At 41.6% G+C, this 15,623-nt stretch overlaps 1 protein-coding gene across 1 annotated transcript; it reads right to left on the bottom strand.

Moving 5' to 3' along the window:
* Nucleotides 1–193: 193 nt before the first annotated feature.
* LOC119897682 (G-protein coupled receptor 20-like) lies at nt 194–4,932 on the bottom strand. Its single transcript, XM_038711568.1, has 6 exons — nt 4,692–4,932; nt 4,297–4,563; nt 3,909–4,153; nt 2,040–2,124; nt 1,789–1,914; nt 194–1,602 (listed from the first exon to the last, which is right to left on the bottom strand). The coding sequence occupies exons 1-6, from the start codon at nt 4,884–4,886 to the stop codon at nt 1,384–1,386; spliced, it is 1,137 nt and encodes a 378-aa protein (XP_038567496.1). The 5' UTR covers nt 4,887–4,932; the 3' UTR covers nt 194–1,383.
* Nucleotides 4,933–15,623: the final 10,691 nt, after the last annotated feature.

Genomic DNA, 15,623 nt, shown 5'->3' with positions numbered 1-15,623 from the left:
AACTTATTGGTTTTAGGTTTTTTTTCAAACCTCAACTGTAAAATTTAAAGACTTACGAGACTGATTTTATATGTGAAGAACCAGACAGACAAAGGCAGACAGAACAGCAATATTATGTACTCACAAGACTATGAAAATAACGCCTTCCAAACAAGGAAAGCACCATATCATAAAGCAAAGCAAAACATTTGACTGGCATGAACACACCTTTATTCCCCATCCCCCTGTAATTTCCCCAATATGTGACATGTCTCCCTGCAAAGAGAGGTTCAATAAAACAAATAGAAACCAACCAAGCAGTTTCTTTCTGAGTGATAAAATTGTCTTTGGTCTGTTACTGTAATGGTCCTTGAAAGGGAGTGCAATGTTGCCCTCTGCTGCACAAAAGTGGTTATCATTCCCAAACATTTTCTTGGAGTGGATCTTCTGAAGTGGTCACAATGCAATCCAGACAGAAAACACTTCTATCCTTGCATGTGGGAAACAGATACATATGTGGTCCGTCTTACATTATGTAATTGTATGATGTTAAGTTCTCTTATGTTTACACTTAATCAGGCATTACAGTAAGAAGTTGATCCAAGTCTGTTTGACATTACATGTCTCGCTGTTATGAAAAGGATGCAGTGGTCAAAGACAGGTATCAGGCTGGTCATCAATATCTTCTTTTGTTAATGCCAACACTTCTCTCCAAAGATTTTAAGATTTTCTGCAAAGAAGTCACAGCTATCAGTGATCCTTTTGCAGTGGCAATTGTGCTCACTCTCAGCTATAGAGGATCTATTTAGGGATCATAAAAGAAACTTTAGAATGTAGTGCAACTGTTTAGACTCTCTCTGTTATGTTACCAAAAATCAAAACCGGAGTCATCAGCTTTGCTGCAGTTCTTTTGCTATTTCAGTTTTTAAAAATTAATTAATTCAGAGAAATGTATTTGGGCACAGTAAATATTCCTTGCTCAAGTACTCTCTAAAGGTAAAATATATTTAATGTGGATAGTATACAGTACATCAAATTTGAGTGTTAAACAACTTTCTTTTATGATATTTGTCACTTGTATGACTGAAGTAATAATACATATAAATCAGTTTTGTACTCAGTTGTATTTTTGAAGTCACAGGTCCAAAGTCATGGGAAGGTTTGGCTGCAGACTGAAATGGTCTCTTGTCAGTGTTTTAACTGATTTAAAAGGTTGCTGAATATGCTCGGCTGTGGCATACCACATTTTATGTGAACTGGTTGGTCCATATTATTATAACAGCATTGGCAGTTGATCCTGAGCGCTTAGCACTGTGCCATTATACACTGATGCTGTTATCACTGCTCAGCATGTTGCAGTGCAGAAACATCAGCCACCTTTCCCCAGGTGACTGTGATCACTAATTAACTTTCACTTCTCTTCACTCCATGTGAAGGGGGATTTAAAGTTTGTGGTTTTCCCCCGATATGTCTCTGTGCAGTGTGAATTTTGGTCATCATGATCACATTATTAGTGACAGCGTTGGCAGTCCCTCCTGAGGCCTTGGAGCTGTGCTGCATGCTGATGATGTCACCACTCGTCTGCTCGGGCTCTGTACGACGGAAAATATTTCTCACAGTGGCCTGAGGCAGAACAGGGCAGTGAATTATTCAGTGAATTGATGATTAAACGAGTAAATACATGAGTGATGGATGAACAAATATGGCTGCAGGGAAGGACAGATGGACAGATGGAAAGGTGGAAGGATGGTGGGATGGATGGGATAAAGAAAGGTAAGAAAGAGAGTAAGAAAAGGACTCCAGTCTTACCTTGAAATTATTTGTAACAAAGCAGTAGACGACAGGATCCATACAGCTATTCAAACTGCTGAGAGTGACAGTCAAGTGGTAGACTATCACATGATGAGGCATATCAGGGTAGAAGTACACCACCACCTACAATACAACCATGAGATCACACATGATGTTGTCACATTTAACCACTGTTTCATAACTGTTTCATAAATGGTGACATGGTGATGATTTTTTTAAACAATGCAACACACCTGTCTCTCACTCACCTGTCTGATGTGGAAAGGTGTAAAGCAGATGGTGAAGATGACCAGCACTGTGGTCAGCAGCTGGACAGCCCTCTGTCTCCTCTCCCTGAGAAAGTACAGTCAAAGCCACAAGTGTAACATCCCATCAGCTTTAAGCCTCTAGTGCTTTCAAAGCTGCAATGCAATCCTTTTATTATTGTATGGTCTATTCTTGTATGTCATGATATACTGTACTTCCTTACTACATACACTACCGTTCAAAAGTTTGGGGTCACATTGAAATGTCCTTATTTTTGAAGGAAAAGCACTGTACTTTTCAATGAAGATAACTTTAAACTAGTCTTAACTTTGAAGAAATACACTCTATACATTGCTAATGTGGTAAATGACTATTCTAGCTGCAAATGTCTGGTTTTTGGTGCAATATCTACATAGGTGTATAGAGGCCCATTTCCAGCAACTATCACTCCAGTGTTCTAATGGTACAATGTGTTTGCTCATTGGCTCAGAAGGCTAATTGATGATTAGAAAACCCTTGTGCAATCATGTTCACACATCTGAAAACAGTTTAGGTCGTTACAGAAGCTACAAAACTGACCTTCCTTTGAGCAGATTGAGTTTCTGGAGCATCACATTTGTGGGGTCAATTAAACGCTCAAAATGGCCAGAAAAACAGAACTTTAATCTGAAACTCGACAGTCTATTCTTGTTCTTAGAAATGAAGGCTATTCCATGCGAGACATTGCTAAGAAATTGAAGATTTCCTACAACGGTGTGTACTACTCCCTTCAGAGGACAGCACAAACAGGCTCTAACCAGAGTAGAAAAAGAAGTGGGAGGCCGCGTTGCACAACTGAGCAAGAAGATAAGTACATTAGAGTCTGTAGTTTGAGAAACAGACGCCTCACAGGTCCCCAACTGGCATCTTCATTAAATAGTACCCGCAAAACACCAGTGTCAACATCTACAGTGAAGAGGCGGCTGCGGGATTCTGGGCTTCAGGGCAGAGTGGCAAAGAAAAAGCCATATCTGAGACTGACCAATAAAAGAAAAAGATTAAGATGGGCAAAAGAACACAGACATTGGACAGAGGAAGACTGGAAAAAAGTGTTGTGGACGGATGAATCCAAGTTTGAGGTGTTTGGATCACAAAGAAGAACGTTTGTGAGACGCAGAACAAATGAAAAGATGCTGGAAGAATGCCTGACGCCATCTGTTAAGCATGGTGGAGGTAATATGATGGTCTGGGGTTGCTTTGGTGCTGGTAAGGTGGGAGATTTGTACAGGGTAAAAGGGATTCTGAATAAGGAAGGCTATCACTCCATTTTGCAACGCCATGCCATACCCAGTGGACAGCGCTTGATTGGAGCCAATTTCATCCTACAACAGGACAATGACCCTAAACACACCTCCAAATTGTGCAAGAACTATTTAGAGCAGAAGCAGGCAGCTGGTATTCTATCGGTAATGGAGTGGCCAGCGCAGTCACCAGATCTGAACCCCATTGAGCTGTTGTGGGAGCAGCTTGACCGTATGGTACGCAAGAAGTGCCCATCCAACCAATCCAACTTGTGGGAGCTGCTTCTGGAAGCGTGGGGTGCAATTTCTCCAGATTACCTCAACAAATTAACAGCTGGAATGCCAAAGGTCTGCAATGCTGTAATTGCTGCAAATGGAGGATTCTTTGACGAAAGCAAAGTTTGATGTAAAAAAGATCTTATTTCAAATACAAATCATTATTTCTAACCTTGTCAATGTCTTGACTCCATTTTCTATTCATTTCACAACGTATGGTGGTGAATAAGTGTGACTTTTCAGGAAAACACAAAATTGTTTGGGTGACCCCAAACTTTTGAACGGTAGTGTATATGTATTAAAGATTGGTTATACCTGCTTTGCTGCATCAGACGGCGGTCAGCTAGTGCCCACATAATCCGTAATGTGAAGACCACTATGATGATGAGGGGTAGAAAAAACTCAGTGATGGTAAGAAAGAGGAGCTTTGAGAGGCAGCAGCCCGCGTGCTGGAAAGCAGTGGAGAGGAAGGAGTAGGTGACCACAATGGCAAACAGCCAGACAGAGACGCACACACATTTGGCCACACTGGAGTTCCTCCACCGACGGGAAGCTTCAACCTTCAAGGACAAAAGAAAATATGCAGCTCTAACTTCCTTCTGGTTTCTGAGTAAGGATGAGCAGGTATCCAGCATGTTGTCAAGGGACACTTTAGGCATCAGAAAATGACCAATTCTGTTACCAGATCACAGGCAAAACCCACCTGCACGATGGCGAGGTAACGGTCGACACAAATGCAGGTCAGAAACAAGATGCTGCAGTACATGTTGACAAAGTAGCTGAAGATGTGCATGTAGGAGCAGGTGAGACACGCTCCTCCACTGTAATAGAGCAGGATACGAGTTGGCAGAGAGAGGTTCACCAAGAGGTCCGTCACCGCCAAGTTGATGGTGTAGATCACTGACGTGGTCTTTTGCTTGGTGCGGAAACAGAAAACATAAAGTGCGACTATGTTAAGCACCATGCCCACCTGTGGAAGAGAAGAGTAGAGTTACAGAGTTTATACATACTGGCACTGTCAGTATGTGTTTGAAAAACTTACATAAGAATGTATTAATATCTACTTATACCACAAAGGGCTCCAAAAGAAATTCCTACCAGGAATATGAGAGAGTTTATAACCATCAGTGCAATCCAAAGGCCGTAAAAGTCATTGTAGAGCCCCTCATCCAAATGAGCCAGTCTTTGAAGATATCCTTCCATACCACTTCTGTTACTGGGACTGGATATTACAGGCAGGATGGGAAATGAAGTATTGATGAAAAGCCAGGACTCAGTGCTGTTGAAGATCATCTTAATGATTATGGTGAGGATGATGGTGGTGATGATAGTGATGATGGTGATGATGTTCCAAAGTTGGTGCAGAAACTGTCAGACAAAATCACAGTAAACATTTACTTGAAATTGTAGTCTGGGTGGAAACTGCAAGATACCCATCTGTTTATTTTTGTACCAATTTATAACTCTTCACTGGCTGCAGGCTATCCCAGCATGCATTAGGCAACAGGGAGACACCCTGAACTCACATTCCCACACACAATCACCTTTATAGTAAAAGACTGTGGGAATAAAGTAAGCCCTGCACAGTGCAACATACAGAGCATCCCTCTCCACTCCCCTGCCCTGACGGCCACTCTTCACTGTCTCTGACCTCAGTGTGGATGTTGCTGTTGGCACGGCCACACTGACAAAGCCACTTTAAACCAATAATTTATTTATAATGTAACTCTATTTATTTGTGCAGTCTTCTGTGAGGGGTTATGGATATATTTATTATATTTGTCAGTATCAGTTTTATTAAGAATTTAAATATGTCAATTTTAACTCTTACCCTTTTTGTAAAAACACTGAAATATGCGCATCTAACCCTTCTGACCTTTTCACGGCAGTCATAACATGAAAAAAAATCCTGTGTGGTTTCATCTCATTTAAATAGCTCAGAGCAGATCCGATCTGAACCACAAATAGTGATTTTGTGCCTGATAAATCAATCCTGATCTCTATGCCCTGTTTGTTTTTATTACTACCGAGGATTATTGTTGCTGAGAAAGATGACAAATTCTTCTCGTAATTGGGATAAACAGAGTGGATTTGGGAATAAATTCTATGTATATGTGTGTCGACAGGATAACAGTTCTTTTGAGCAACAGTAAGTACAATCACTAGTGCAGACAACAGTTAAAACGTAGATTACATCAAAGGTGGCAAAATGCAACATGTCATCTCCAGGGTATATTTCACACATATTTTCACAGTGTGGTGATAATTTCTTCTAGTGCACAAGCAAAATCTGCTGTACCTACTGTAATGAGACTTTATGAAATTAGACACTCAAGTTAACTATGTGACCCTTTACATATGGTGCTTTCAGCTGTGAGGAGGAAAATATGCAAATATGAACCAGAATCTACAAGGTGCAAATACATAGACAGCAGAGGGTAGTCACTGACTGCACCACATACATATCTCAGTGGAATATAATATGAGATTAGACAGACAATATGAATCACTCCTGGTCATTATATAGTAGCTATTTCCTCATCAAGCCCATCAAGTGATCAGTGGCTATATTAGGACAGTGCACTAAAGTTCACCCCTTCAAAACATTGATGCACCATAAGTGGCATTGTTCTTTATATTCACTCATTTGACTACAATCTTTTCATAATTTAAATCTGTACTAAGTTGTGGACTCACATTGGAGGGCAGCAGTAGAGTATGAGTTGAGGACTATGCAGGAGATTTAAAAAAGCTAATTTATAGAGTTAACCTACATTTAAAACATGTCAAGTCACATGAGGTTAAACACCATATTTTCCATACAGCACCCCAATGAGGGTGAACCCAAAATTGGCTGGAGGGGGGCTTGCTACTGTATCCTTCCATGACAAATGTAGTTTAATTGCTCATGAGAGTCCCAGACTGGAAAGGTTTAAGAAGCCCAACATATTGTGTTGTATATGCTCATGGCTCACCAACTAATCTCTCACAGCAAAAGAATCATCCAGCTGATGAAGAAGGCTAATGAGAATAACATGCTCAGCTGAGGGTGAGGCATGAATAATATGATTTATCTGCATTAACAAGACCAGTCCAGCCATAGAACATTAAGACCACTGAAGAAAATAAATGGATGTTTTCATAGTAACATCCCATGATATTGTTCAGCTTACTGGAGCTAGTTCATCATCATTAACAGTGCTAACGAGTGTTATGGGCGTTGCTCTGGGGAAATTGCATTAAACCACTGACTTCATCTGTTCAGAAACAAATGGCAATGACAAGTAATTTATTCCAGTGGTTTACAATGATGTATTGTGAAAGCTGTTCTTATTCAAAGCTGAATGATGAGCCCCAACACTTAACTATCCAAAGCTATTGTGTTCTTTTTAGCCATGCAACTAGATATTAGGAGGTATTCTAAAATCTTGACAATTACTGGATGGATTATCATGCAATTCAAATTCACAATCCTTCAAAAGGTAACTTAACACCAGACTCAAAAGCAATGTTTTGCTGCCCTCTCTGGTCGGAAGTTTCAAGCCTGTATCACCTCTGACCACAACTGACAACTGTACTCTGTGGCACCTGTAACCTTACATCAACAGTGATGTCATGGTGTCCCTGATTGCATCTGTACATCACTGCAGCAAGGTAAGAAGAAAAACAAGATTTTCAGGGGATGTTAGTTAAACTTAGTTTACTCATAAAGTTTACTCTTAAATGTTCTATGTGCAACTTTCAGAGTATCCTTGTTATTAATGGCAATTAACTGCAGTCAGCATGGAGCCGGACAGACAGAAATACACCCATCATTGTAAGAAAAGGAAGCAAAGGGATTGGATTTAGTGCAGCTGACCTTGAGACAAACTGCCCCCAGTAAGCACCCAGCCAGCTGCAACCCAGCTACGCTGCATGGATCCGGCGCCAGCCGCCCCGCAACGCCAGCTGACAAAGCAACCCACAAACAGCAAGTTAACCAATCTCCCAGCAAGATCTGCCAAGGGAATCTGGATGAATTAAACTGGGCAAACATTATACGATTTTAGAAATGCTGTTGTTTTAATTAAACTTACAAGTATGACTACCATACAAGGAAATTGTCTGCAATGTAAAGCCAAAGCTGTGCTCACACTGTGTAAATAGAAAATAAACTGGTCTGTCGGCCCCAGCGGACCACTCTGTGTATTAACAATAAATTGTTAATAAAGATTTGTTTGAAAGATTTGAGGCAGGTAGAAGTTTGCTTGGTAGCAATAATGCTAATTACACTGAACCATGCTGCTTTGATCATCTGTGCCATCCTGTGTGCTGAAACCTCAGTCGTGTGTATATGGACTCGCAGGTGGCTAGAAGACATGGACAGTATGGCTTGTCCATTTTGCAGAGAAAATTTTAGGTAGGCTCCGTTTGCTACTTTGCCCAGGTGCAGTGAGAAAAAAAGGCACAGATCATGGGGAATTGACTCATTGCTGTGCTTGCTGACAACAGCCAACCAAAATGTCAGAAATTCATCTGACATCTGACTCCAGTTGAACAATCCTTGGTCCCCCCATACACTGCACAGCAAACGACGCCTGTCAATGCTGAAATTCATTCTGACTCTAAAATGATGTCAAATATCTTGTCACAAATGAGCTCAATGCAAAGTGCTTACCCAGCTTTAGCTGAAATTATCAAACTCAAGATGATTTTTTGCTACATTAGCTAGTAGCACCTAGCAGTTTGTCTGCGCTAAGCTAACATTAGCTAGTGTTGCACACTGTTGGCACTGTGAGGGAGCGGAAGAGAAGGCACTCAGGAGTGTGCATAAATGTCATATACTTTGGATTATCCCAGAGAAACTACAAGTCAAAGTCCACAGGCAACCGAGAAAGTTGGGGAAGGTCTCATTTTTTAAGTTACGTTACAATCTCTTCAGACTTTGGCAATGCAAAGTGTTTAAGTCATGTAAATTGCTTAACACTCTTACATATGGCACCTTTAATGTTTCCTCTAGTGGCCAATCACCATTTTCATTTGTCCAACACTTTGGTACATGGCCAAATACCTGCAAAACAAATGATATGCCCATCAGCCTAAAGTTCATGTTTAAAGCTAATTAGCAAATGTAAGCATGCTGTTCTAGCACAGCTGTGGTCTGTGTTTATCAAAGGGCTTTATTCCTGCAGGAGTGCAAAGAAAGATAAAAGAAACATTTGAACCTACAGTGGGTAACCATTCCTTTGGAACTACTCTAGATTTTGTGGACCAAAAGTAAAGTTGATCATGTTTTAAAAAGGTTTTTGTACAGGCATACAGTGTAGGCCTATGGTCATTTTGAAAAGCTCATCATTACAAGCTGTCCAATGCATCACTGCTGCTATTTTATTGTTGCTCTTCCTCTTACAACATCAAAGACTGTGGTGATGCAATGACTGTAAAGTGATGCTGAGAGGAGAGCAGCGGGCCCAGAGGCAGATCACAAATAACACTGTCCAAATAAATTCCAGCAGTGTGGGAGTCCCATTTGGGTGGCAGGGTGAGTGAGTGTTTGTGTGTGTGTGTGTGTGTGTGCATAGGATTGTGTGAAAGAGAGAAATATACAGAAGGGGAGAGAGACAGGATGGGATAGTGGAATACAGATCTCACGCTGTCAAATGCATCAGATTATAGCTTCATAGAAAAGCCCCTCAAGGCAAACAAAACATTTTGTTGGTGCTGTAACTCCAATTTTAGTAATAGCTATACTTGTACTTTCAATAAATGTTCACAGGGGCCTTTCCATGTACTCTGTGTAAGATATTACAAACATGCTCTGCGATGGCAGAGGATTGTAACTGACACTGTTTTAGGGATCTTTGGCATTATATTTGTACTTGCATATATTTATTAGTCTGGGTTCCTGGATGAAACATAACTGTAAGACCTGATTTAATTTCTCTCTTTTTAAAAGAAAAACTAAAAATAGATTGTACGTAGACTGCTGATGACAACTTACCTCCTGAGAAAAAGGAGATACTAGTCAAACTCACAACAAGTCAAATCTGGCTCTGATGATGTTGACGTGTCCTCATGTCCGTCCTAGTCCAAAGATCCTTGGTCAGTGTCCAAACGGGTGATGATGGACCTTTCCAAGTGAGTATGCTTCAACTTTCACTGACCTGTGCACCCTTATCTCATCTCTGAAGATCCACTTAAGTTATCGAGTGAGAATTTCATTCCTCTTGTCAGTGTGTCAGTTGTGTGTCTCCTTTCAGGTTCTTGAGTCATGCCAGTTGGCTAATCAACACACTTTTTCAGATCAGTGCATCAGAGGCATCCCTGTCATTTCTGTCACTGTGTCAGCTTCTCAGCAGTTACTCAGTATTCTGTTTTCTCTGGATTTTTCCAACATCCTCAGATCTTTCTGCTTCCTTATATTGTTGTACGTCTCACTCCTTTCAATGTCTCTTTCTTCTTCTTCTCTCCTTCTTTTTCAATCCCTGTTTGCATCATTTTTAGTGTCTCTCTCTCTCTCCCTTCAAACACTCTGTCCTTCTACTTCCCTCCCTCTCACTCTAAATCTTCCCTCAGTTTGGTCTTCAGACAGGAAGTCTTAGTATGCGTTTACATTCAGCAGGGACGTGCACATGCGTGCCCATGTACAATATGCAAACACACCAATGTTGGAACACACATGCACATATATATGGACACAGCAGATATTCTCAGGCACACAACATCACAAGCATATCTCATACTTTAAATACTTGACACACTGTGTAGGTCCATAAAGTGATTTTTCAAACCAATACATATTGTTGACTACAGGCATAGACTAAAAGGTATACTGTATAACACAAATGATGGAGTTTGTACATGTTCCCTCACATAAAAAAGGGACAATAAGGTCATCTTTACAGTATAGTTGTTTTTCATGCATGTTCTTTATCGTAATTTGTCTCATTGGTGTTTCAACTTTGACAGATTTTTTTCAAGACTTTGTGGAGGTCATATACTATACTAGATGTTCATGGTTAATTCCAAGAAATACTGATACAGATTTTTCTCTCTTCTAGGCTTTAATTTTCTTCAATTCAATTTCAGTGTGCTCCTTGAGGAGAGTGCACAAAGTTATAAACCTATAGAACATTATAAAAGTATATTGTTATTTTATTTCAAACACATTATATCCTTAAAACATTGACATTCACAGTGAGTGACTGCGAAAAAGGAATGTTTTTATACCAAAAAACCTAAAGATTAGGGCTGGAAATCACCAGAGGCCCCATGATACGATATTATCACGATATTTATGTTGCGATTCAATTTTATTGCGATTTTAAATATATTGAGATATATTGCAATTTATTACCTTTTTCCAACTTCCAATTAGGTCCCTAAAACTTTGTCAACATCTGTTTATCTAAAAAGACACATTTCTCTGTTTGTTCATATCACTTTTTCAGTCCTCTATATGGTCCTGTTAAGTTTTCTAGTGCACTAAAAAAGCAATAGATTTTATTATTCTAGTACCAAAAAGTTAAAACTCCCATCTGCAATTTATATAGTAAAATATCGATACTTGGCGTCAGTGTATCGATACAGTATTGTCATGGCAAATATCACGATACTATGCTGTATCGATTTTTCCCCCCACCCCTAATAAAGATAGCTTAAGATAGAGTAAGAACTCTGAAAGTGGATGAAGAAAAAGTTTATCTTTTATCATTTGGAAATATCAACTGTGGGTGTTGTTAGCGCGTCCTTAAGTCTCTTCCTTTTTGGTTTAAAACAACATACCAGTAAATTAGTCATCTCCTATTAAGGAGAATGGGTTAACCCCAATCTGTATCTTATAATAAACATTAATATGAATAAAGAGTGATATATGGGATTGAACTGGCAGATGAAGACAGAAGGCCATCTGATTTGTGCTATATATAAAAAAAATATACACAAAAAGACATATGTATCAGTACGCTGGAATATCTCATGTTTTAACATACATGATCATAAACCGGCAATAAAAATATATATTTTAAAAGGTTTTGTGATCAAATGTGATTATGATGTAACACCACTGCTTTTTCATGATCACTTTCATAGTGATATATTAAAAATAAACTCAAAAAACAACATCTTGAACCTGAACAGGCTTTTCACCTCACTCTGCTGAGCTCAAACTACAAATAAATAAGGCTTAACAAGTGAATTTGATGTTCTTCTGATCCTGACACTTGCTTTCACTAAAAGTGAAAAAACAGACAGACGATATCATCTTAACTTCTCTCAAGATGATTCAACTTGTTCAGCAAATTGCTATTTAGGACACACTGTATTGTTTTGTGTATCACTTAAATACATGAATCGAAATACATATAGGCCCAACTGAAAGTTGTGCTGAAATGTAAGGCTCAGTCTGTCCCCTAATGATGTGTCCCTGGACCTGCGCTCTATCCATCTTGCAGAATGAGACAGGTTTGTGTCTCCCGGTTTCCTGTCTAGAGGATCATCATCACTCAAAGCTTGTCAGCGTCCCTTGGAAAGATCCGGAATAACGGATGTCAGGAGGAGAGCCATGGATCAACCTGTTACTGCGGACGAACACAAAGAGAAGGTGCAGGATGGGGACAGAAAGGAGGGTGGGAAGAAGGGACGGCAAAGACAAGCAGACAAAGACAAAATGAGTACAGTGTGTCTGTTTGGTGTCTGGTATGTATAGGTGTAGACATGACAGATGGATCATTAGATGACATACAGTATGTTTGTGTGTGTGTGTGTGTGCAAGTACAGAGAAATATGCATATACATGACTCAGTCCAACTAGGGGAACTACAAAGCTTTGTTTCTGTCAGGAGCCATCTGAATATTGATGATAGACGAGAGATGATGACGTTTCTGCGCTTTTTAGAATACTGTGTTGAGGGTTTGTTTTCTATTTATTTTACTACTTACAAAATAAATCACCTCATTAACATAGAGTAGGTGAGCATTTCCCTAAACCTTGACAATAAATACTTGTAAATGTGCTTGTTTCCAGTGGGTCCTCACATGAGCGCTAACATGCTTTAAGATGGGTCCCAGATTAGCTTTACACCCTTTGCTGAAATATCAAGTCCTTTTTTGGAATTAATTAATTAAAATTCTTGGAATTAAAACAAAGAAGATTAATGGAGAAAATGAGGTAGTACGTTTTGACTGTGGGGTAGATTCTCTATATTGTACCGTGTATCCTGCAAAGCCATGTCTCCTTTCACATCTACACTCTAATCCCCACTGACGATTGTTTAACCGAATGTCACACTTACAGAGCACGTCCACACATGCCTACAGAAACTTTGTGATTTGCCTCAGACTTGCTGTTTAATTCACTGTCAACCTGACAAAATACAGGTTCACAGTCCTGTCCTCGCATTTCTGGATGACAAATCTACACGCATGTGTGTGCGTGTGCGCACCCACACACCCACGCTCTAATACCACATTTTGTGGCTGAGATGCCCAGTGGCACAGTGGTGAAATGATGTTTATTAATGTCTTAAGTTTGAAATTAAGCCTGGTAGGTAGCCTAATCATGATGAATATCACTGACAATGATTGTACATCTGACACGTGGTGTGTTAAATGTCTGTGGCTGAAACTAATACAAGAGAATGTGAGAATTAAAACAGACTTTGTATTGACAGCGCTGAGACATGGTAAATGTCATTTACCATGTCAAAACTGATTTTAAACTGCCAGTTTTAATGTGATCTAAGAACAAAACGTGCAAGAAAAAAATGCTGGAAATTGCACGAGTAATGATTTGGGATGAGGGTGAAGTATGTTCAACCAGTGTTGCAGAATGTGAGTGATTTTGTTGGGTCATTCCGCCATTGGTACAGGAGCAGTGAGAAGAGAGCTGGTGGAGTTTTTGACCCGGTTTAGGGGCAAACACAGAGGAAAAACTAAATCACCCCAGATTTGTAGAGCTGAATTATCAGCCTGGAGGTACTGAAGTATGGATGCCTTCACAGCTTGAACTGAGTCTTGAATTTGATAACAATATAGTTGTAAAGATGGCAGAAGGATTGACCGACAGAGTCCCTATACTTCACATCTGATTCACCTTTAACTGACTGAACACTTCACTGGACCACAAAACGCATGGCCCGTTTGGAGAATACGTTTGTGCACGCTTCTCCACTCTTTTGAAATACAGTATGTGCATCCTTTAGAGCAGGTGTACAACTACTGACCATCAGGACCGGACACTCAACACCTTTGCAATCCTCGATGATGGGTCAGAGAGGACTATGTTGTTGCCAGCAGCCGCTAAGTTTCTTGGCATAAAGGGCACTCCTGAAGCTCTTCCTCTGCGTACAGTCCGTCAAGACATCCAGATACTCCATGGACACACAGTGTCTTTCCGAGTCTCACCAGCTGCAAACCCTCAGACTAACTACAAGATCAATGATGCCTTCACAGCTGGCCGCCTCAGCTTAGCGCACCATACTTACCCTATCGACCGCCTGCAGCGGAAATACAAACACCTGAGTGGCATCCCCCTACCTGCCTTAAGAGACGCTCAGCCAACACTCCTGGTAGGTTCCGACAACCCTCAGCTGATAATACCTGTCGAGCCCGTCAGACTTGGTCCACCGGGTTGTCCAGCCGCAGTTCACACCAGGCTTGGGTGGACTCTTCAAGGCCCCACCCCATTCATGGGGCGGCCCATCCAACCTGCGCAGTGTCTGTTCACTTCATCTATGCCACCAATGGAGGAGCTTTATAAGCATGTTGAGAGGCTCTGGCAAGTAGACACTGTACCTTACCGACATGAGAGAGAAGTGACTCGGTCAAAGCAGGATCAGCAGGCTGTAGCATTGCTTGAAGTCAAGACTGTCCGCACTAAGGTAGATGGAATTCTCAGGTACGCCACACCATTGCTGCGCCATGCAAACATGCCCCCTTTGCACTCACCGAAGGAGTCAGTTATGCCAATGCTGCGTAGTACTGAGAGGCGTCTCTTGAAAGACCCCAAACTGGCGGACGCCTACAAGATGGAAATGCAGAAGCTGATTGAAGCAGGTGCTGTGCTGGTACATCTCACATCACCTCGTCAGCCACAACGGAAAGAACCGCCTTGTCTTTAATTGCTCACACCCATACCTCGGACAGACCCTGAACCAGTACTTGCTACCTGGCCCTACCCTCGGTGCCCCGTTGCTGGGGGTCCTAGTGAGATTTCACGAACATCCCATAGCTGTTAGTGGCGACATCAAGGGGATGTTCCATCAAGTCCGCCTCATCCCTGAAGATCGTCCTCTCCTAAGGTTCCTGTGGCGGGACCTGAAGGTGGAAGAGTCCCCAAGAACATTTGAGTGGCAAGTTTTGCCTTTTGGCGCTACCTGCAGCCCCTGCTGTGCGACATACGCCCTGCAGCGTCATGTTGTTGACCACTGCCAGCCTGATGACAACCTGAGATTCTCTGTCGAGAACTGCTTTTACGTCGATAACTGCCTGCAGAGTGTGTGTACACCAGGTGAAGCCAAGCTGCTGGTGGATCGGCTGAGGGATCTTCTGACCGCTGCGGGCTTCGAGTTGCGTCAATGGGCCTGCAACGATCCAAGCATCCTGAGCCATTTGCCTCAAGAGGCCAGATCAGAGAGCCTGGACCTGTGATCCCACGCCTGGAGCTCTGTGGAGCTCTGGTTGCAGTGCAGCTAGCTCGTGTCCTCGAGAGGGAACTTACCTTGACAGTGGATCGTACTGTGTTGTGGTCAGACTCCACTACAGTGCTAACCTGGCTGCACTCCCAGTCTTGCCGCTACAAGGTCTTTGTAGGCGCCAGAATAGCTGAGCTCTTCTCCTGAACTATTGGACAAGGCCGTTGTCATGTTGGTGGACCTGCAGCTGCCTCGAGCCCTGTGGCCCATTGGGCATGTAACCAAGATTCACCGCAGTGACGATGGGTGTATTAGATCCGCTGATGTGGACATCAAAGGACATGTGTACACCCGACCGGTAGCTCGGTTAGTGGTTGCTCTCCCGTCCGGAGAGGACGACACCTCTGTGAGCCCCCCT

Source organism: Micropterus salmoides, unplaced genomic scaffold (genome assembly GCF_014851395.1).
Source record: "Micropterus salmoides isolate LMB-PRFRI ecotype aquatic unplaced genomic scaffold, ASM1485139v1 Ms_hic_scaffold_11, whole genome shotgun sequence".
Lineage (NCBI taxonomy): Eukaryota > Metazoa > Chordata > Actinopteri > Centrarchiformes > Centrarchidae > Micropterus > Micropterus salmoides.
The sequence above is the reverse complement of the archived record's forward strand: the minus strand, read 5'-3'. Positions and strand labels throughout refer to the sequence as shown.

What these genes read in the sequence shown, in the direction of transcription:
- LOC119897682 (XM_038711568.1), bottom strand. Translation starts at nt 4,886, where the DNA reads ATGATCTTCAACAGCACTGAGTCCTGGCTTTTCATCAATACTTCATTT. An exon ending in TAAACTCTCTCATATTCCTG is followed by an intron (nt 4,564 to 4,691) that starts GTAGGAATTTCT and finishes TCTCTTCCACAG; the next exon opens with GTGGGCATGGTGCTTAACAT. An exon ending in GTTACCTCGCCATCGTGCAG is followed by an intron (nt 4,154 to 4,296) that starts GTGGGTTTTGCC and finishes TTGTCCTTGAAG; the next exon opens with GTTGAAGCTTCCCGTCGGTG.